Below are 21,844 nucleotides of genomic sequence, written 5' to 3'. Positions count from 1 at the left end.
ACTGGCCTGGTTTGGTGGTAACGCAGGCATGTGCCTAGTACGTATCTGGTGTTCATCCTTAGCCCTGAACACCAACCTTTTAATAATTAGATCGAACAAAGACAAATCAATAAACAGGCCAGAAAATGATGGCTTCACAGAATATGAAATGTTGTCTTAAATTTTAAGTTTTGTCATAATCCGCACAGAAACCAATTCCAAGCGGACCACAGGGTAACTGCTAAGGCACTTGGGAGTGAAGTTTCAAAGAACAAAACCAAGAGTAAACATACTTCCTCCTTCATTAGAAGATTAATCTATGTAAAATAGCTTCTCTTTGATGTAACCATTACCAACACACTTGTTGGGGCTGCTATAGATCTGAACTCCTTAACTTCTGAAAATGACTGTAAAAAACACACAAGAAATTTCTTTCTCATGTTATTCTCCATAAAATGATTTGCTGGTAGAGAAATTAAAAATTATTCATCATAATATAGATTATTTAACATGGAATAGTCATCCATACACAGCTATTTCATTGAAGACACAGCCTTAAAAGTTTCAGCATCGTTAAATGATTTTAAAACTCCTATCTTCCCCAAAATAAATAAAAATGTCACTGACAAGCCAGCACCCAGCTCCCACTTTGGTTAGGGAATCAGCACAAGCTAGACCTCAGATGGAGATCGAGGGGCTCAATCTGACAGTGATTCTATATAAACATGAGGTTAGAGGTCTTGATACCTATAGTATTAAATTTAATGTCATTCAACTCTGTTTTTTTCCTTTAGGCACATTTTAAAATTTTTATTTTCTAATTGATTGAATCCATACAAAATAACCCCAAGTACATAAAACATCCCCCGTGGCTGTCCATTTTGGAGAGAGACATTTAAAGAACAATACTTTTAATGGTTCTCATCTTAACCCCATCTAAGAACATTGTCTAAGACTTGTCCGGACAAAAAGGCCGATTCGTGCAGCCTCTGCAGAGCTACTCCATGCTCATCCTGAAGCCATGTTTGCCAGTGTTCAGGCCTTCCTGCACACCGAGCCAGCTCGGGCCGTGTGCCTGTTAAAACTCCTCCTCGGCCTGCTTGCTGCGGGACTGCTTGAGCTGCTGCAGCCGCTCCACTGTCTGCTCCACCGTCCGCTCTCCGTGGACCTTATTGTCTCGCGTGCGGATGTTCACCGTGCCGCTGGCCTTCTCTTTTTCACCAACAACTGCAACACAAGACGCAGCGCTCTGTGAGACTTCAGCTGATAGACCTGGAAGGATTTGTCCTGAACAGCAGAAATGATCTATCCCAATGGACCCAAACTTCCCTGTAACTTAAGATACACTGGTGAAGTGACCAGTGTACAATGGTCATGACCAGAATACAATGGTCAAGTGATCATTATATTCACACTTTTAAAATGGTCTAGTTATTTTTAAAAAGAACCTCGTTCAGTACCTAAAACTTTTGTGCTGAGTCACTTAAGACAGTGAACCTAATTTTAAAAAAGCATCATATAAAAGCAATTCCATGTAGGGAGACATTGAATTGCCTGTCCTTCAGCAGCTGTCTCATCCCCAAACTGTCTTACCATGTAAACTGAGCACACTGCATATTTAACATCAATCTTACAGAAACCCAGCAAGCGCAAACACTTGCTGGGCAATTCCCAGGACTGCAAAAAAGTAAGGAAAAAAAAAAACCCAAACAAACAAAAAACAAAACAAAACAAAATACAAGAAGGAACTGTGTGGTCTAAATGAGAATGGCCCCAATAGGATCACATTTGATTGCTTGGTTCCTAGGTAGTAAAACTGTGGGAAGGATAAGAAGGTGTGGCCTCATTGGAGGGGGTGTGTCACCTGGGGTTGGCTTTGAGCTTTCAAAACCAATCATCAGTCCAGTCTCCCTCTGTTCCCCTGACTTGTGGATCAGATGCAAGGTTTCAGCTATTGTTCCAGTGCCATGCCTGCCTGCCTGCTGCCTGCCTGCCTGCCTGCCTGCCTGCCTGCTGCCTGCCTGCCTGCTGCCTGCCTGCCTGCCTGCCTGCTGCCTGCCTGCCTGCCTGCCTGCCTGCTGCCTGCCTGCCTGCCTGCCTGCCTGCTGCCTGCCTGCTGCCTGCCTGCCTGCTTGTATGCCTGCTGCCTGCCTGCTCTTCCCTGCCCTGTTAGTCATGGACTAAGCCACTGAAACTGTAACCAAGCCTCTTGTTAAATGCTTTCTTTTCTAAGTCACCCTGGCCAGGGTGTCCCCTCACAGCATTGACCAAGTACAGTAACTAAGATAGGAACTGGATAGATTTATGACCAAGATTCATTACTCTTTCGTCCCAAGATTTTAGCAGCTTTTCCTATGAGGTCAGGAACCTTTGTTTCTTACCAAGGATGAAGTTATACTGTGCTAACTGTGCATTTCTGATCTTCTTATTCAAGGTACAGCCTGGGTCCAGGTCAATGTCCACCATGAACTTAGCGTCATGGAATTGTTGCCGTACCTAGAAACATTCGTCAGAGTTAAAAGAGAAATAAAGTTTACTCTATCACAGAATTTAACTATTTCATGAATTTAATTATGCAAACATTAAAATGAACGCTAATACAAATACTGAAGCTGACAGCACGCAGCTCTGACTTGGGTTTACACTTTGAAAGCTAGTGGCCAGTTTTGGAGCTAAGGGTGGAACATGGCTCCAATATGCACACACTTAATTCCCAGCACTTGAACAAAGGGCATTTTCTCTTGTGAAATAAATGTTTTAGAAAATCCTCAAACGTCAGAAGTCAGAACATGGAATCAGCTTTTTAAAGAAATAAAACAACAATAAAGAAGCCCCTGACAATGACATCAGGTAACACGACTGTGGGGAAGCTGGCTGCACATCAGCTGCGCAGTACAGGGGACGGTCTACTCGACAGTGCTGCTCTCCAGCTGACTTCATGTTTACTTGTTTCTTAAATACAGCTGAGGCAGATCAGCGTACAGCCAGGTATGGTGGTACACGCCTTTCCTCAAGGCCAGTGTGCTCTACACAGTAAGTTCTGTGATACACAGAGCCACCTAATAGAGAGACCTTGTTTCAAAAAAAGGAAAGAGATTAACGTCCAATTCTGATAACCTAGAATCACAATCTATTTTGATGCTGACAATACTGCTCAATGATCAACGTCGCTTCATTTAGGAAGTTTACTACTGTTACTGTACGTAGTCATATACATGTATAGGGACCAGAGGGCAACTTTCAGGGCTTGGCTGTCTCCTTTTTCCTTGTGTCTGGTAGGACAACTGTGGCAATGTCCTCTCTCTGTACCTTAGGGGTTCCAGAGACGGAGCTCAGGTCACCAGGCTAGGTGGCAGGTGTCCTTTTCCGCTGGGTCTCCTTCCCGGCAACTTCTACAGGGTCTCTCGTTTCTGCAGCCTGTGCCCTCGAGACTACGAAGGCCCGTGAGCTTGCAGGCAATTCCGTCTCTACGGAGTGCTGGGATTACATATGTGTGCGTTCCAGGGACTTGGCCTGCTCGGCAAGTGCTTGGACTCACTGAGCCATCTTGCGGCTGCCTGCCCACCCCACCCTTTCTAAGACAGTTCCAGTATATAGTCCGGGCTGGCTGCAAACGTGTGCAGCCCTATTCCATCCACCCAGCCTCTGGAATACAGGCTTCTCGCCATGCCCAGCCTTCCTCACGGACCAACTGGTAAACGTGTGTAATTCCTTGTGAAGCAACCACTAAAGCAGAACTGATTGTTCTGGCCTTTAAGGTGCAAAGTTCACAATGATGCTTACACACGTGACTAGAAGGGCAAGACACTGGCCGGCCATGACAGCAAGGTGAAAAACAATTTCGAGCCACTGAAGAAATTTACATTAACAAATGAATAAATCAGCGAATACCAGGCACTTCAGTGGAATATATAACTTGAACATAATAATTCAGTGTGGGCTGTTTCCTAATTCGTTTCTTGAATGAACACCAAACATTAAAATATACAAGGATGATTGACACACTGTGGGAATACATGGGTCAGGGAACCATAGAGACAAAGCTCCGAGGACGTGACACTCAGGCCTATCAGACAGACATTAGTCTTTGAGGTCACGAGCCCTTGGCCGTGTATCCTTTTTATACATGGCTTGTCAATTCAACATCTTACAAGCAAAGCTACCAGGATGGGGATTTTATGTGGCACACACAGGCAATACCAACTACTCAGGGACAACAAGAAGGCCATTGTTGACTATACAATAAGATTCCCACTGCAAAACGGTTAGGAACAGATTCAGACGGTGAAAAACATCCGACTTAAGGATTACCTTTTGGGCATACTCATCACACGTCGGGCCAACTGGGACCACCATCACTTGGCGGGGAGAGAGCCAGAAGGGCCTGAGGGAGGAAGAACAGCATTGAGCGTGGACCTGCGCACACCGAAGGAGAGCCAGGCTCGGCCTGAAGCATGCCGGCTACTTCCAGCTGTCATAACGTGGCTTCTAAAGGAAAAACTTCTAAAGGAAAGATGGCCTGGAGGATGGAAACTAAGTATGTAAGACCTGCAATGAGATTTGTGCTGCTCGACACTCAGTAAAGCCAACTGGTACAGGAGTGGGCCTCTCCGCCAGAATTCCTGTATCACACGGCTGGAAGACACAACAGCTGATTGCTGTCTCGGGCATTAAGTAAGCCGGAGCAAGCAATAAATTCTATATTAAATGTGGGATTTTCCCAATTCACCCTGAGTTTGGGTTAAAAAATGAGAAGACAGAGCATGTGCACCAGAGCTCTATTTGATTTCTGTGAACTTTAATTAAAGCAGGATTATTCTGTTGACGAGTATGAAAAATGTAATATAGGAGGCTAAGAAACCCTACTTACTGAATAACAGTAGCGCATGACTTTACAAAAGCTTGAATCACACACTCTTCATACAGAGGAAGGCTGTACCGTGGATAGTGATAGCGCTGGGCTCATCTGAACTGCACTGCACATTTTAATTAAACCACTGAGAACCACCAACTCGCTTGGCCTGTTTTGCTTACTTCTTTTTCAATTAAAAAACTGTGTGGCTTCCTAAATATGGCAAAATACTTGCTTATTCTTATCAGTAAAACTAAGCAAGATAATTAAAATGCTACTTGTTCATTCCAGTGAAAAAACTTACAATTCCAGGAAAAGCAATAAAAAGCAAATAATGTATAGATCTTACTGAATAGTAATTGCTTATTGCAAAGTTTTACAAATTCAATTTTAATTAATTTTTATGTGTACAAGTGTTTTGTGTATATATACCCAACATGATGTATGCCTGGTGCCTGTGCAGGTCAGAAGCTGGCATTGGATCCCATGGTTGTAACCACTGTGCGGTACTAGGAACCGAACCCAAGTCATCCTCTCCCGGGACAGCCAGGGCTCTGAACTGCTAAGCCTTCTCTCTAGCCCCTTATGCAATATTCAAACAAATCAAGTTTTGAAATAAAAGCCAATTAGTAATAACAAGTGTTCTAGTGTGTGTGTTTGTGTGTGCACGTGCTGACGTTAATATGGGGTCCCACTTAGAACTACCAGTTCTCCAGCCCCAAACATGTAATCGATCATTGGTTTAGATTGATTCCTTTTAGTGAACACATGCCATTGGTTAGAAGTGACCAGTTACAATCACCTCCCTTCCAATGCCATAAGTGTATTGAGAAGGCGGCATCTCTTCTGGATGCCTTAACTGGATGGGAAAGCCAACAGAAGGACCTTACCACTTGCCCCCATAGTTTTCCGTGAGGATGGCAATCATTCGTTCCACTGACCCCAGGATGGCTCGGTGGACAATCACTGGCCGCTTCTTATCATCGCCGTCATGGCTATGGAAGAAAAGGAATTTGTTTCATCATATTTATGGATATGACTATGGATAGCCTGAAGAATGCTCAGAGCAAATACCAGAAGCTCACCTGACGTAGGTAAGGTTAAACCTGATGGGCAACTGAAAGTCCAGCTGGATGGTTGCACACTGGTGGTAGCGGCCAATGGCGTCTTTTATCTGTATGTCAATCTGCAGAGCAAGCACTGGGTTATGACCAGATGCTCTTAACTTTCTCTCTCTCTCTCTCTCTCTCTCTCTCTCTCTCTCTCTCTCTCTCTCTCTCTCTCTCTCTCTCTCTCACTTTTTCCCAATCTAAAGTAATGTTTCTTACGCACAACTACAGCTCGCCTTTCTTGAGTATCCCAGGTACTCACCTTTGGACCGTAGAAGGCTCCATCACCAGGATTTAGTTCCCACTTCTCACCAAATTCATTCAAACTGTTTTCCAGTTGCTAGAGATAAAGCAGAAAGGATTTGAACTTCTGTTCATCTGCAATGTTCCCTCTTCCCACCTGATTTGGATATAAAGTCTCCTGGGTGTTTCACGCCATCCTCCTAATCAAACCAAAGCATCCTTGAAAGCTACGGCTGAGAGGCCCACAAAGTATGAAAACGTCTGATCCCTTGAAGGACCAGACGACCGTATAGAAAACACCAGAAACACTGCCAGTTCCCTTTGCTCATGTCTACCCAAGGAGGCTTCCTAGCGCTGTGTAAGTTCTTCAACACACCAAAAACGTCACTTACTTTCTCAGCTTGGTTCCATATTTCAATATCTCCAAGGAACTTTTCTGGGCGAGTAGAAAGATTCAATTTAAATGAAAATCCAAAGACACTATATACTGTGCGAAGAAAATCCAAACAACCTTTAATTTCATCTTCAATCTTAAGAAAGAAAAAAGAAATGGTTATCTTCCTTCCCCTTTTAGCCCTTCTGTCAGAGTGTTTGCTGCACCCGGCCTTATACCTGCTCCATGGCGCAGAATATGTGCGCGTCATCCTGCTGGAACCTTCGGACCCGCGTGAGTCCCGTGAGAGCCCCCGAGAGCTCATTTCTATGAAGCACACCGAAATCAGCCAGCCGCAGGGGCAGCTCTCGCCAGGACCTCGGCCGGTGATCGAACATCAGGCTGCAGGGGCAAGGTGAAGCCGTGAGTGCACAGAGTGATGGATGCAGCCCGCGGCGGAGAGCTGGCCCAGCAGCCCACAGCCTTCGGTGAATCACGGTGACAACAAAATGAGCAATTTCACAACTTCACAAGAAAAGAACAAAATCCCTCAAATATTACATGTGATATTAGCCACAAGCAATGGCTTTCAAGCCCCTAGACCTCACAGAGCAACAGAAGCACTTGCCAGAGTTACAGTGCAATCAACTGTGGCTAAGAGGATAAAGCAACGTACTGCCAGGGTCTAGGGCAGACCCTGGTACTCGGCATTCCTCAGCGTTCCAGTAATATGACAACTAGAGTCAACTACTAGGAAGACTTAATGAAAGGCTCTTAAAGAAGAAAGTTTTAGCTGCACACACATTATTTCTAACACTGGAAACTAGTATCAGGCTTGCTCTAGTCGGGCCCAGGGTGCTTCAGAAACTTAATGCTGTGAAACCTAAGTGGACCACTGTGTTTTCCAGGACAGTTTCTTAAAGGCACTTCCTCTTAGCAGCTCAGCCTGAATCAGCTGCCACGGAGCTGCACACACTGACACCGACATCCACACCCGCAGGGGACCCCCCTGAAGCCACTTTTCATCCGCCTTTCACAACCCAAGGCAGAGGCCACAGGGAAAGAGTTCCAAGGACAGCAAGTCATCAACAGTGGGTTCTTACTAACAAACAAGGTAGGAATACTGATCTATGGAATCCTCTATGTCCCACATTCAATTCCCCCCTTCCATATACTCTGCCTGCTTGCTGCTATAACCCCAGGGCCACTCCTGAATGTCTACAGAGGGTGGGATCTAATCAGGAGAAAGCTATTATGACACCAATCTTGCACGTAAAGCGTCTTCTGGTCACTGAGGTTTCTGCTGCTGCTGTTAGCATATGGCCTGGGTTCCTCTGACACTTCCAAACGCAGAGAGCACTGTGCTTTGCTCTCCGTCACGTGCGCGCATGTACACACACACACACACACACACACACACCCTCTTTCAAAGGGCTAAAGCAACCCAGAACGATTTATAGCAGAAGAACATCTTTCCTGTAAGTACATGCTACAGGGCTGGAGAGACAGTTCAAAGGTTAAGAGCCTTTCTTTTCTTCCAGAGGACCCAGGTTCAGTTCCTAGCACCCATGTGGGGCGGCTCACAACCACATATACTCTAGCTCCAGCACCCTCATCCAAACTCTGCAGCAAGCCAGACATGTGGCAAATACTCAACATAGGCACACCCAGGTAAGTTTAGTAAAAAGCAAGAAAAGCACGAAGCTGCTTGATACCAGTGTCCCGGGCAGTTCATGGGCTTCAGGGCAAACTGCTCCTTCTCCACCTCAAAGGAGAACATGTTCTCACTGTAGTGCTGCCAGTGGCCAGAGGTCATCCAGAGCCGGCTGTTGAAGATGTTGGGAGTGACCACCTCCTGGAACCCTCTCTTCCTGTATTCACTCTGTTAGAGCAGAACACATATGCAAGGACATCAGTGCTCACCTCTGCGGGGGAATAAAACTCACAGAGCAACTTCATCCTACTTAGCGAAGTCAGTCACAGGTGCACATGTGACAACTCGGAAGTCCATCTGTAGGTGCTGCACCAAAACTCCTGGAAACAATGCTGCCACGGGACGGCTGCCTCGCCTGTGGCTCCCAGCACAGGGCCACAGGCCGTGGGTGGCTGTGCATAGGGAAGCACCTGAGCTACCGTGCTGGGAACGCGCGCTCCGCAGCAGGCATGGAAGAACACGGTATGCAGCGAGTGCACACAAGCTGAGTAACGGTTATCTGACAGACACAGAAGACCAGGCACGTGGACTGAAGCACACACAGTACAAAACAAGTTCAAGACGGATACATATGGAGATGTAAGGGACACAGGCAGGGAGCCATGGCCTCAAAACAGCTCCAAAGCGGTCTTTCTTAAAAGAACAGTATGTGTTCCTTTTTCTTTTTACAAAAACCGTGCCCAAACAAAGCCCAATGCAAAAATATACTGTATCTGGTAGCAAGTAAGCCTAGCACAGGTTATTCTGTTGTCCTTGACTATATGCTGTAAATAGTTCGTAATTTAAAAAGAAAAGATAGAGGGTTCAAGGGACGAGAACGTTCCCAGTGATAGGCTACAGATTCCTCCTGCCCAGCAGAGTCTATCTCTGCACGTCTCCAGGAACATGAAGAAAACCACACATTAGAATGACTCTGTTCAGACAGTTTATCCTGTGCCTGTGGTCTGAGTGTGGGTGCCTGTGAGGACCAGGAGATATCATACAGGTGTGAGCTGGGTGGCTGGATACTGGGAGCAAAGGGCAGGTCTTCTGGAAGAGGGGTAGTTGCCCCTGACCAATGAGCCACCTCTCCAGCCCAACTTTGTGAAAGCATATTTCTATGTATGTGTTTACTGAGTGAATGCTATGCATATGCAGGCACCTGCAGAGGCCAGCAAACTTGTCAAATGCTGTCAAGCTGGAGTTATGGGTAGTGTGAGGCAGCTGATATGGGGGCTGGAGAACTGAACTTGGGTCCTTTGGATAAACAGCAGCCACTCACAACCACAGAGTAACCACTGTACATCTCTGTAGTTGTATACTTCAACTTAAAAAAATAACTTTATATTTCTTTTCCTATCAAATGCAGATGTATCTTTCTTTTATCAGACCTTGGCTAACAAAATTATCTTGAATTCTAACTCTTCAGAAGACAGTTAACAAATAAGGCTTACCCTGATAAATTCCATTAGTGTATTATAAATGTAGGCTCCTTTGGGCAGGAAAAAGCAACTTCCAGGGCTGAGTTCATGGAAGAAATATAGTTCTTGGTCCTGCATAAAACAGCAAAAGATTGTTTATAACGCCTAAGTGACTGAAGAGCCTCAGCTCTGGGTTCTGCCGCTGTCTTTCAAACTTCAAATGTGCTAATATTAGAGAAAACATGCAAGACAGGGCATGGCTGAGAGCCTCGGGACCCACCAATCACCATCAGCCTCCTCACTGCTGTCATTTATTCTAGTAGTCAAAGCAGTAGGATAGTAAACTCCATTTTGTGGACAAAAAAAGTTGTAAAGACTCAAACTACAGAGGGCAGACCCAGGCAGCTAGAGCCACAGGACAGGCCGGGGCAGATGCACTGGTGACCTGCCTGCTCCATGTCCTGAAGAATGAGTAGATTCAGATTCAGACTGCAGTATCACAGGGAGCCAGTGAGACGGGTTCTAAAGTCTACTTCTGCCAGCTCTGAGATGCTGCTTAGAGGAAGCTGTGGGTCCCTAGCACTGTTCTCAGAGCAGCAACTGAGGCGGACTCTGGATGTCTCAGAAGGACAGCGTGGACACAGTCAGCTCCTAGAGAGCACTGTCCTCTTCAAGATGAAACCTAGTGCTGTAGGCTCAGCCCAAATGAGCCAAGGGAAGCTCAGAGGAGACCCCTGACTGCTCCCACATACCCTCCCAATTTTCCTGTGGTCTCGGTTTTTGGCTTCCTCTTGGAACTTTTCCCACTCTTTCAGTAGCTTGGGGTCGGGGAACGAAATGCCATAAATCCTCTGGAGCGTTTCCATGTCTGCTTTGCCTTCCCAGTACGTGGAGGAATTCTAAAAGCAAGGACCAACAATGTCACAGCACTTAAACCTGTAAACACCTAAACACAGTCCTAGTGAATGTGTCTCACTGTTTTGAGGTCTACCCCGAGTGGGTAGACTCATCCACAGCATGGTATCCCCTGCTTGCTTCTCTCCAGGTCCTTCCCACAAATCACAATCCCATCAACACTATTCCAACCACACGGGCTCTTCTCACAAGATGCAAAGGAACCCATAAATACAATAAAAGGCATGTGGAATCAACCCAATCATTGTCAGGACTCAGAAGACACTCTCATAAGTACAGCATGTCTAATCTAACCCAGCATAAACCAACAGGACTAGCTTATAAAAAACTTGGATAAACTCCAACAAACAGTCTCAAGGCTTCTGAAGCTACCACGGCCTGTGACTGCTGATTTGGTGACATCTCCAAACCCCTGTCCCCATTTCCTGGCTCTTGTACTAAGTACTGGGGTACAGAGGACACATAAAGTACCCTACTCAGTACACAGCTCTAAAAACAAAAGCGGTGATCCTCTGTATATTGACAAGAAAACAAAACAATAGAACTGAGAACGCAGTGGGAACTGAGGTCAGTACTCTGCCTGTTCCCAGGTCACTCCACCTTGTGTATCTTCAAGGTCTTGATCTTGCCAGTGTGTCGGACGTGAGGACCCCGGCAGAGGTCTATCAAAGGGCCACATCTAAGGATGATATAAAGGAATGTTATCGGAAGCAGAGAGGCAGAACACACAGCAGCCGTGGCCCACAGTGTCCACTCTCACCTGTAGACAGTCGTGGTCGGAGTATTTACTTTCTCGTTCAATATCCGGCACTTGAACTTGTTATACTGGAAATGAGAAAGAAGACATCCCAGTGGCCTCTCGTGGTCATCTCTAAAGATGCAAACACTTTCTAGAGCACACTGATATTTCATGTTTTTAAAGATATGTCAGTTTTTCTACAGGAAACTTTGATACACTACTTGAAGGACTGACTAATAAAATCAAAGTGGTTATGACTCAGTATAAACTGAGTAGTTTACCTTAAACATTTCTAGCAATGTTTCCTTTTTAACCTCCAATCTTTCGAAAGTTTGTTTCTCTTTAATGATTTTCTTACACAGAGCTTCCAGGGAAGAGAAGTCATTGCTGGACACACCCCTGAAGGAGAGAAAAAGGCATAACTTCGCAGATCCCATCTGAGTTAATGCAGGGATTGTTTTTCCTACTACTTTAAAACAGAGCTTTGTTTCATATATTAGAATTTAGTAGTAAATGGGTCAACAATTACATCTGTATTTTCATTGCTCCTACCTTGGCCGTTAGGAACTTGTTCACAAGCGACATCTGCCCAAACTCCATCACAACAAAGAGAAAGAAGAACCTGTTCCAATTCCCAGCAGCGCTGCGCATGCTTCCACCCATCCCAGAGACTTCACTACAGGTAACACTCGGCATTTCAGTGCTGTCAGTAACTGCCACTAGCAGCTTTATACTGTGAGCTATAGCTCCTGCTCCTTCAATGACAGTGCTTCACACGTCACACGCAGAACCAGACCCAGAGCCACTCAGATTTTCTCTTTGCCAGTTTCTTAACTCACCCTTCTTCAAGGTACATATCATAGTAGAAGCCATTTTCTATTGGTGGGCCGTAACATAAACATCCGCCATAGACTCTCTCCATGGCCTCGCCCATTATGTGGGCACTGGAGTGCCAGTATACCTGAAGAGGAAAAGAAAACCGAGACGGCTTCAGTCTCAGCAGACACATGATGAGTCAGTGTTTGGAAGACACAGTGGGAACAGACCCGAAGCAATGCTTTCAGGATTTACAACCCGGGATCCCTCCCGAGTCACAGTGAAAGACATTCATCAACAACTGTGGCCTCCAGGTTACACCCCATACACAGGGCAATGACACAAAATAACTTGTCTCCCCTTGTGCAGCTCTTGGTCCAGGGTTTACCACAAGTCCAACTTACTGCCTGTGCTTCCTCGTCCTCGAACTTGAGAAGCTCCAAAGTACAATCTGTCTCCAGGGGGCGGTCCAGGTCCCAAACGACTTTGTTCACCTTAGCAACAACGGTGTTGTCAGCCAGGCCTTGGCTTAAAACATAAGAAGAACGAGGTGGTTATTTGGCCAGACTTGATAAAGACTAAAAATTACACTTAGCACTTGCTCCTCTTGTATGGTCGGGTGATGTAGGTATTAACATGCACACAGCAGCTCCAGGCCAGGGCTCTGCAATCCTAAGCTTAGCGAGCAGGTAGCACTTTTACATGCTTGAAGTAAATCTTCTGAATGCCGGGCAGACGACAACCCTGTGCTGTGAGGGCACAGCGCTATGTTGTGTGCCCTTCCTGGCTGTTCTGTTTGCTTCAGTCACTTAAACTGAAGGCTTCTGGCCATCCTTCCAGTTTGCTGACAACTAGTTTTAAAGTACTTCTTTCTGTTGTTGTTGTTGTTGGGTTTTTTTGTTGTTGTTGTTTTTCCGAGACAGGGTTTCTCTGTGTATCCCTGGCTGTCCTGGAACTCACTCTGTAGACCAGGCTGTCCTCGAACTCAGAAATCCTCCTGCCTCTGCCTCCCAGAGTACTAGGATTACAGGTGTGCGCCACCACCGCCCGGTTGACAACTAATTTTAGATACGGGACAATTTTACCCTGTTCAGATGAAGTGACCACCTATGACTCCAATCAAGAATAAGAGCACTTTCCCAGTGATAGAGTAGGAGTCCAGGTCTCAATTGTTCATATTTCTTCCAACCCAATAAGCTTTAAGAATATATACAGTTCATCACTGCATTTATAAACACAGAGCATACTGTGTCACACATGTCAGGTTTTGTTTTTTTAACTTTCCCTGTGAGGTTCCCCACCTTCACAAATAAGCTCAAATCCGAGACACGTAAGTAAAAGCTGGTGAACACTGTCCTGCCCCTGCAGCTCTGTGATCCCAACAGAGGGACAATCAAGTTACCTCCTAAGGGAAAACAAGGTGTGCCAGAGCCTTCACAAGGGAACACTGGGTCGCAAGCACAAAGTTTCCTATCGCCTTGATTTTCAAAGATCTCAACTAAGGGAAGTCAAGCACCTTTAGCAGAAACACAAGACTGCTATCAGGATGTGTCTGGCAAGACAATTACTTTGGGAAGCACAGAAGATCAGAGCTGGTGTGGGACTCACCTAATTCCACAGGCAATCTGATAGGGCGTGGTTTTCCAGGACTCCGCGTCCACCTGCTTGCCGTCGGGCAGGGTCACTTTAATTGGCTTGCTATCTTTTGCGGCCTTTTCAGCCAGGATAGAGTCATGCTCTGCTTTGAGTTTGTTATACATCTCAAGGCGTGTGTTAATGTATTCCGGCCAGGGGTTCAACTGCAGAAGAACGAAGAAGAAATCTGCAATACTTGCATTACTTTCAGAGGAAATAATAATACACAACACAAAATATCCATGAGGACTAATCCAGATTTCTTCATAGATCACAACAATCACTGACATTGATTTAGTCCTAAATTAGGGTAAAAGAAGAAAATGAGTCACTGTAATGTTTACTCAAAAATAAAAAAACATAAATAATGAACAGTTGATCTTCCTACATCTTGAATTGATAACCAACTACCATTCTGTAAGTCGGTTTGTTCCAGTGACCTTTTCTCTCTTAGGATGTCCTCCTAAGGTCTCAAGCATGACTTTGAACTTATGATCATGCCAACACCAAGAGGGCTAGGATTAAAGGTATATGCCTCCGTGCCTGGTTTACTTGTTTCTAATCAAGGTTTGGTGCATGTTCAGCCAGCACACTATCAAAAGAGCTGCACACCTGGCGTGGTCAGTTTCAAGCTCTTTTCTAACTCCCGGGGCTTGTGACCTCAGCTATGAGCAGCACTGAAGAGAGACAATAAAGGACCACATGGTTTGACTCTTAATCAGGGACAGTCTGTGCAGCTGGCTGGTCTTTATGTGACTCACAACCAACCAAAAATGTATCTGACTTAGAGGATCCTGCAAAAGGAAAGTATTTATCCAAGTCAAAGATGGCAAGATCATCTTAGTCAGATTATTTTCTCCCCCAGCACCCACCCACCTCTCAAACCCACGATGCAGCCTTCTCCAGCCCTGAACTCATCATGATCCTCTTGCCTCAGCCTCCCAAGACTCACATTACAGTTTTGCAGCACCATGCTCTGGTAATAACATGGTCATAAACAGCAATAAAGAAGAAATGGCTTGGGTCTACTATGACTTTCTACGTGTCTACAAATATGGAATTAGCTATTGCCAGGCCTCGTGGCACAGGGCTATAATCCAGCCAGATCATCACAGTGGTCCATGACTACCAAGAAGAACAAATACGCTAACAACGGCCACAGTCCATCACTGTACAAACACAAGCCCAACCCCAATTCATCCAGTGTGTCTGATTATCATTTCCCACCCAAACTTCCATGCCTCACTACAGTCTACTTCTGTATACACTTGGCATTTTCTAGACCAAATAACTTAAACTCACTCAGTATTAACTGGGCAATGTGTTCCACACCAGGCTCTTGAAGGACAATTGGGTAAAACCTGCATTTTGTCCTTACCTAGGCACCAAGACAAGTTTGCAAATGATCGGAGCACAGAGAAAGCAAGGTCTTGGACACAGCATATCCATTCTATATTCTGGTAGATAATTTAAAACACATAATAGTCACACACCCCACTTAAAGGTCTCTACTCAGCCGAGTCACTGGACTGCTTGTCTCCTTTTCTAGGCCACGTTTCAATCTGTGATGGGGCAATACATAGAATTCCAACCAAAGTATAACTTGGATATTAAGAACATGGATATTACTTGCAAGTCCTAGGGTTCACTATCAACAGTTTCTGCCAGAGCGATGTAAAACAAGCAGGGATTGGCCACTCACAGGCAACACCGTCCTTCATCACTTGTAAAGCCAGACTTCATAAACCGAAACAGTTCTCAGCTTAGCAACTCAGCATTATAAAAACGGGGTTTGTGTTTTGTTTTTCCAAGACAGGGAGGGTCTCACTATGCAGCCTGAGTTGACCTAGAACTCAGCATTCCCCTGCCTCCAGCTCCTGAACATTGGGATTAAGGGTGTGCATCCCTACTCCAGTTTTATAACCCACTCTTTAAAGTCCATTTACTGAGTTACTTTAAAAAAGCTCAGTCCTTTCTGCTCCTGGCAGCTTTCCAAGGTCCCAATAAAACTGCAATGACTAAATGCAAAAAAGCACAGCACGGTTCACGGCAGTTCAAACTCACACCCGGCAGAACCAGGTACACCACCACCTCCTCAAGCACCAGGAACAAAGTGCATTCTGGGATGGCTACTAGTTCTGTGTCCTGTGAGCCCGAGCCCTGAATACTTTTCTGGATACAAGTAAACCAGTCTACAGAAGCAGATCCAAGCAATAAAACAGGAATCAAGGGACTGGATCCTGCTTGCTTCTGGCTGTACTTGTAGGAACCCAAGACGGAGGATCGACCCGTTAACCCCTCACTCGAGGAAGCAGAAAGTCAGCACCCAGCCTTGGCAGCTCGGTCACAACCGTAGCCCTTCCTCTGCACTTGTCACCTCTCACGTTTCCGTCTGCGTCCGCCATGAGGTCATCCTACCATTACACGCGTGTCACTTTGCACCGGCAGGGACCTGCAAACCCTTTTTCCTTCTCAGGCTCTGTTTTTTTTTAAACGTTTTTTCCCTGGGTTTCCAACTAATGTTACCTTACTGCTTCCGGTGACCATGAGAACCCTTACACAGCGGACAGCAGGCCTAACACTGCAGCTCGAGCTGCAGGGTACAGACTGCAGAAGGCCTTCAAAGGATGACTGCGTGTGGGCACAACGCAGCGCGCACACACACACACACACACACACACACACACACGCACTCCTTATGTAGGTCTCGTCTGAGACAGGTTCCCCCCCCCCCCCCGTTCCCCGCAGCCTTCCAGACCCAGGCCTCCATGGCGCAGCCTGTATCACCTCTGCTCGACCTCCGTCTCCACCACCATCTTTGTTCTTCTTCTTGCCTCCTTCTTTTCGCTTCTCCTCGCTGGCATCCACCTGAAGAAGCAAAAGACAACTCTCGGACTTCAGCCTGACTTGACACCTTCTCCAAAACCGCAGCTAAGAAAGCCGTCATCTTAATTCAAAAAATTAAAATGGACAATCTCAATTTGAAAGAATAGAAATTCCATCACTGGTAAAGTCAAGTTACACAACTTACGATAAAAACAAGTCCTAAGAAAAGGGGAGAAGGCCATTTATCAATGTGTACTTCCTCAAATTTATAACTGTTCCTCTAACTTTCCCTTCAGTAAGCTTACCTGGACCTGTATATAAAACAATAAAAAAATGCAACATATTCAGTAAGTTATATGGGGGTGGGGGGGAGAGGGGAAATTATCTACCTATCTCCCCAGCCACCAACCGGGGGAATCACACACATATCTATCACTTCAGCTCTTCTAGGCACAGTTTTCCCTCTTCAAACTGAATGTAATTCTGTTCTTCACAGCAATGTTGTAAAGATTATGTGTGAAAGGAAAAGGGTTTGTGGCCTGTGGGGCTGAGGCTCGAGCTTAAGGACAAGGGAACTTTGGGGTCAGACCTGTACTTCACCCAGTAAGCTTCTAAAAGTTTAAGATAGCATTATTACAGAGGCAACAGTATCACCCTTTGCATTTCAAGCAATTTTATTCACAAAATCCCAATCTGAAGTTTTACACACCTGTTCAGGGGGTGACTATCTTAAGTAACTCCCAGCCTCATATAAATCCCAGTGGGGCTCCCAGCCTCATATAAATCTGAAGAACCCAGTGGGGCTGCGAAGTAGCAGGGGTGGGTTTAGGAGTAGATTAAAGGACCATGAGGGAAGGAAGCAAAGGGGTAACTAAGTTATAAAACTGTAAAACACCTTAAAAATCATGGAAATAGAAACAAAATCTATGTATAGCCAGCATTCATCACCTTAAATCTGTAGCTTAAAATGCATATACCAGAATTTTAGTGATTTGCCCTATCAGGGTGAAAACTCCTCTTGCTGAAGACCCTAGCAACTATTAAAACAGCCTGTCACCTGGACTATTGAAACAACCTGTCATGGCCTCACCTCTGTCCAATGTTCCTTAAACCCCAATGCCATGTCACTTTTGACAATACAGTCCACATCCAATACGCCTCCCTACATAAAACCCTGTATCTAAAAATACTGATATCCCTAATCACTGTACTTCCTTCCTGTCTCTCCCAGTATAGCCAGGGCACAATTCTTCCTCTGTACCTGGACAGCCCTGCCCTGCCTGGTTTACCTGACCTCATTTTTCCAAATCCAATAAAACAGTCTGACTGGAGTTCTGCGCTTCCTCTATAACTCAACTAAGCTAATCAGAGAAGTACGATTTTCCTGTTTGCACATTAGGTTTTTTGGGAGGCCCCAAAGTCAGGAATCGATCTTACTTGTGTGGCCACCTGCGTTGCTTGGCTTTGTGCCAGAGCAAATAAATACACAGGGGACAAATACAGAGTTGGCTGTAAAAGCAAGGTGGGGCAGAAAACACGCCAATGTAAAAATGATGTTCCTAACCAGTGGATGACAGCCCAAGTCAAAGTTTAAAGGGGATGTGTGTGAAGTTATCTAGGACGGTTCCAGCACCTGCCCAACAGAGGCTTTAATTTCAAAGCAGTCTGTCAATGGGGCATCCAGCCTTATAAAAGCACCCAATCTTGGGCAAACTGGATCTGATCGCAACACTTTTCCTTCCTAACTAGAGCCTTTTGTTCCACGCAGTTTGAGAATTTAAAAAGTTTTTCAATGTTCTTCCCGCTTACAAGTGCGGGAGTCCATGCCCCAAATGCTTACTGTCTGGCTGAGCAAGCCACACAGTCTCAATTCACAGATCTCTAGTGTGAGGATCGCCCCCGGACTCCTCCTGCCAGCAAGAGTTTCTAAATTATTACCCAGGGCCCCCACTACCGACTGCCCCCCGCCACTTTCCACTGGGCAATGCCGGCGCCCAGGACACAGCCTTGCTCTGGACCCCTCCGCGCCCGCTCACCGGCTTCTCGCCGTCCATCTTCCCCGAAGGGCTGCTAGCCTTCTCCTCCGACATGGAAGGACCGCTGAGAGACAAAACCCGGGAGCAACAATGCAGAGAAGACCCCCAAGCCGGCGGTGAAGACCTACAATTGCGCACTGCGCGTGCGCCACGTGGCCCTGGCGGAACCAGCTAACCAGCTGATGCAACGGGACTCCAGGCCCCGCCCAACCTGGACACGAGGCCAATGGGCCACGCAGAGAGGCGGGTCCTCCATCTCTTTAGCCAATAGAATAGCTGAGAGTGACGAACCCTTCCAGAAATCTGATTACTCAGTTCTAGGCGGTGTAGAGAGGCGCGCAAGCGCACTCTTTCCCATCTGACTTTCTGTCACTTGCAGGACCTTAGCGGCCTCCGTAGTAAAAAGCGGCTTGGGCGGTGTTTCCAGGAACTCCTGGGCAACCTGGGTATGGTCTCTGGCGCTCTGGCTTAACTCAGATGCACTCTACCTGTAGTGTTGGCTGATAATCTGAAGCGATGACTCAGCCTTCCTCATGAGAATGGGACCGATTTGGTGTCTGCCGGGCAAACGCCATTGCTCAGACTTTTCTCAGTGTTTCACTGACTTTCCCCATAGACGGCATACAAAGTTAACTTTTTACTTGAGGAAATAACCTCTGACTCCACCCAAAAGTCATTTATATCACGGGAGCTCGAGGTTAGGTTTTTACTATTTAAACGAAATGCTTAACAAAAAGTTCTAGTTGAGCCGCTTATCCTAATAGCAGCTGCCAGGTTTTGGGTTGTTCTTTGTTTTTTGTTTGTTTCACTATGCAGCCAGGGATAGCCTCGAACTTGCAATATAGACCTGGCTAATCTTTGAGCCGTCTGCGATAGCCACCCAAATTGTAGGATCAAAGGCATTTGCCACCATGTCTACCCAGTGCCCACTCCTCCACCCCCACACCCCAGTCAAGTGGGATTGAGACAGGGTCTCACTATATATATATATATATATATATATATATATATATATGTACCGCCCATCTGTCCTGGAAGTCACTATTCAGGCCTCGAACTCACTGAGATCGGCTTGAATGTAACAAATACCTCCTGAGTAAATTTTCAAGGAGTTGCTTCCCGTCTCCAAGGAACATATTATCCTCTGGCGCAGGTTGTTAAATTTGTAAAATTCTGCATTTGTCCCTCTCCCCATTTTCTGGCAGGTAACCTTGGCCATCTCTTAAAGTACTTGGATGCCACTGATTTTTCTCCACCTACTGGTCTCTGACAACCAGCTTTCAGAAAAGCCTCTGGATTTATTTCCAATAAATAATAATTAGACCTTAAGTATATTATGTCACTCGGGGCTCAAAAGTCTGTGGTCAGAGTTTTCTCAAATTCAGCACTATCATATTTAGGCAAAGTATCTGTTAGTAGTCTAGTGTGCGCTATAAGATGTTCAAACAATTCCCTAGCTCCAACCACCCAGAGCCAATACTTTCTCCAAGTTTTGATAACCCTATATGCCAATAGCATTTCCCAGTGTCTCACTGGGCCAAGAATCACTCACAGCTGAGAGTGTTAGCATAAAGAACTAAGTTCCAGATGTGCAATCTTTGGACATCATCAGAGGAAAGATGGACTAGAGGTGCTACTTAAGCTATGGACCCTGCATGATTGCTGATAATGGGGGACCCAGGTTTCTTCTCATGGTCACGTCGTTTTTCTCTCCTCGCAAATCTGTCTGCACCCACACTGTTTCTGAGCATTTACACCTGTATTTAGAGTGAGTTGTGCTTGTCAATGAAAACATCTATTGTCCTGTTTCACATAGAAATAGATGAGTGGTTTTTAAAGCCTTTTAAATTGCATGTGCATTGGTGTTTTGCCTGCATGTGTGTCTGGGTGAAGGTGTTAGATTCCCTGGAACTGGAGTTACAGACAGTTGTGGGCTGTCATGCAGGTGCTCAATATTGAACCCAGGTCCTCTAGAAGAGCAGCCAGTGCTCTCTACTGCAGAGATGTCTTTACAACCCCGAAATATAAGAGTGATTAATATTGACCTAAAACAATTTTTTAAGGAAATAGAATATACTTCATTTTGAGTGACAGTGACCCAGAAACATGGGATTCAGCCTTCACCAATGAAATGTTCCACTAAGGAAAGGTTATGTGAAGTTTATTTTCTTTTGTGTTGGGGATCAACCCCAGGGATTTACATAAGCTAGGCAAGAAAAAGAAAAGAAAGTCAAGAACAGTCTCTATTACAAGCTGCACAGAGGGTTCCTCAGGTAGACAGGCCACAGCAAGGCAGGGGTTGGCGGGATTTAGACATTGTCTTTATCACATTCTTACCTTTATGGTTAGTGAAAGATAACCATCAAACTCAGAGATGTATTCCAATAATGTTATCTAAAAGTCATAAAGATGTTAGATTGGTTGCAAAAAAAAAAAAAAAAAGGCTATAGAATGGCCACTAAAAGGAACCAAGAAATACCCCCAAGAAAGCTTTAGCCTTGACTATAACACTGAAATTCCATTCAAGAAAGGGCCACTTGGCAAGATATTATTAAGAGGCAAACTCTTCAGAGGAGCTCATTTCACACTGATGTCTGTAGTATTTGAAATTCCTTTTGTATTCATGAACGTTTTTAATTGAAATAGTTTTCTGATTTTGATTATGGCTGCCCCTCCCCCAAATCTTTCCAGAGCCTCCCACCTCACCACCCACCCAAATATCCACATCCTTTCTTGCTCTCATTAGAAAACAAGCAGGCATCTAAAAAACAAGGAGAGAGGGGGGAGGGAGGGAGGGAGGGAGGGAGGGAGGAAGGGAGGAAAGGAGGAAGGAAGGAAGGAAAATAAAAGAAAAACCTGAAAAAAAAAAAGAAAACAAACCTGAATTGGACAGAACAAACAAACAGAAAAACAGAGAGCCAAAGGAAAAATACAAGAAGCACATAAAGACACAGAGACACACACATCAGCAGGGCATGCACAGACAGAAATGCTCTAAAAGCAACACTGGAGCGCAGCAGTTAAGGGCACTGGCCATGGCTCCAAAGGACCTGAGTTTGATTCCAGGTTCTCTGTTTCTCAAAAAATTCCTGTCATTCGTGCTGGAGCAGTGGCTCAGCAGTTAAGAAATCCTCTAAAAACTCAAAAGTGGGAATCAGAAAATACAAGCAAAAGACTTGTAGGGGAAGAAAAGGGGAGTCCGGTGGG

The 21,844-nt window shown here is 45.4% G+C and overlaps 1 protein-coding gene across 1 annotated transcript; it reads right to left on the bottom strand.

Moving 5' to 3' along the window:
- Positions 1-774: 774 nt before the first annotated feature.
- Positions 775-18,820, bottom strand: Tars1 (threonyl-tRNA synthetase 1). The gene is made up of 19 exons (XM_052160093.1): positions 18,638-18,820; positions 16,563-16,643; positions 13,749-13,939; positions 12,545-12,668; positions 12,164-12,285; positions 11,606-11,723; positions 11,346-11,410; positions 11,186-11,264; positions 10,423-10,569; positions 9,704-9,802; positions 8,272-8,438; positions 6,796-6,958; positions 6,576-6,713; positions 6,203-6,280; positions 5,917-6,017; positions 5,722-5,826; positions 4,291-4,363; positions 2,361-2,475; positions 775-1,206 (listed from the first exon to the last, which is right to left on the bottom strand). The coding sequence occupies exons 1-19, from the start codon at positions 18,689-18,691 to the stop codon at positions 1,058-1,060; spliced, it is 2,169 nt and encodes a 722-aa protein (XP_052016053.1). The 5' UTR covers positions 18,692-18,820; the 3' UTR covers positions 775-1,057.
- Between the last annotated feature and the right edge of the window lie 3,024 nt (positions 18,821-21,844).

The sequence above is a fragment of the Apodemus sylvaticus genome, chromosome 16, assembly GCF_947179515.1.
Source record: "Apodemus sylvaticus chromosome 16, mApoSyl1.1, whole genome shotgun sequence".
NCBI lineage: Eukaryota > Metazoa > Chordata > Mammalia > Rodentia > Muridae > Apodemus > Apodemus sylvaticus.
The sequence above is the reverse complement of the archived record's forward strand: the minus strand, read 5'-3'. Positions and strand labels throughout refer to the sequence as shown.

Excerpts from the sequence above, each read along its gene's own strand:
- Tars1 (XM_052160093.1), bottom strand. The coding sequence starts at position 18,691 with ATGTCGGAGGAGAAGGCTAGCAGCCCTTCGGGGAAGATGGACGGCGAG. Across the intron at positions 13,940-16,562 it reads GAGACGGAGGTCGAGCAGAG|TTGAACCCCTGGCCGGAATA; the intron begins GTGATACAGGCT and ends GTTCTTCTGCAG. Across the intron at positions 10,570-11,185 it reads AGACCTTGAAGATACACAAG|AATTCCTCCACGTACTGGGA; the intron begins GTGGAGTGACCT and ends CCTTGCTTTTAG.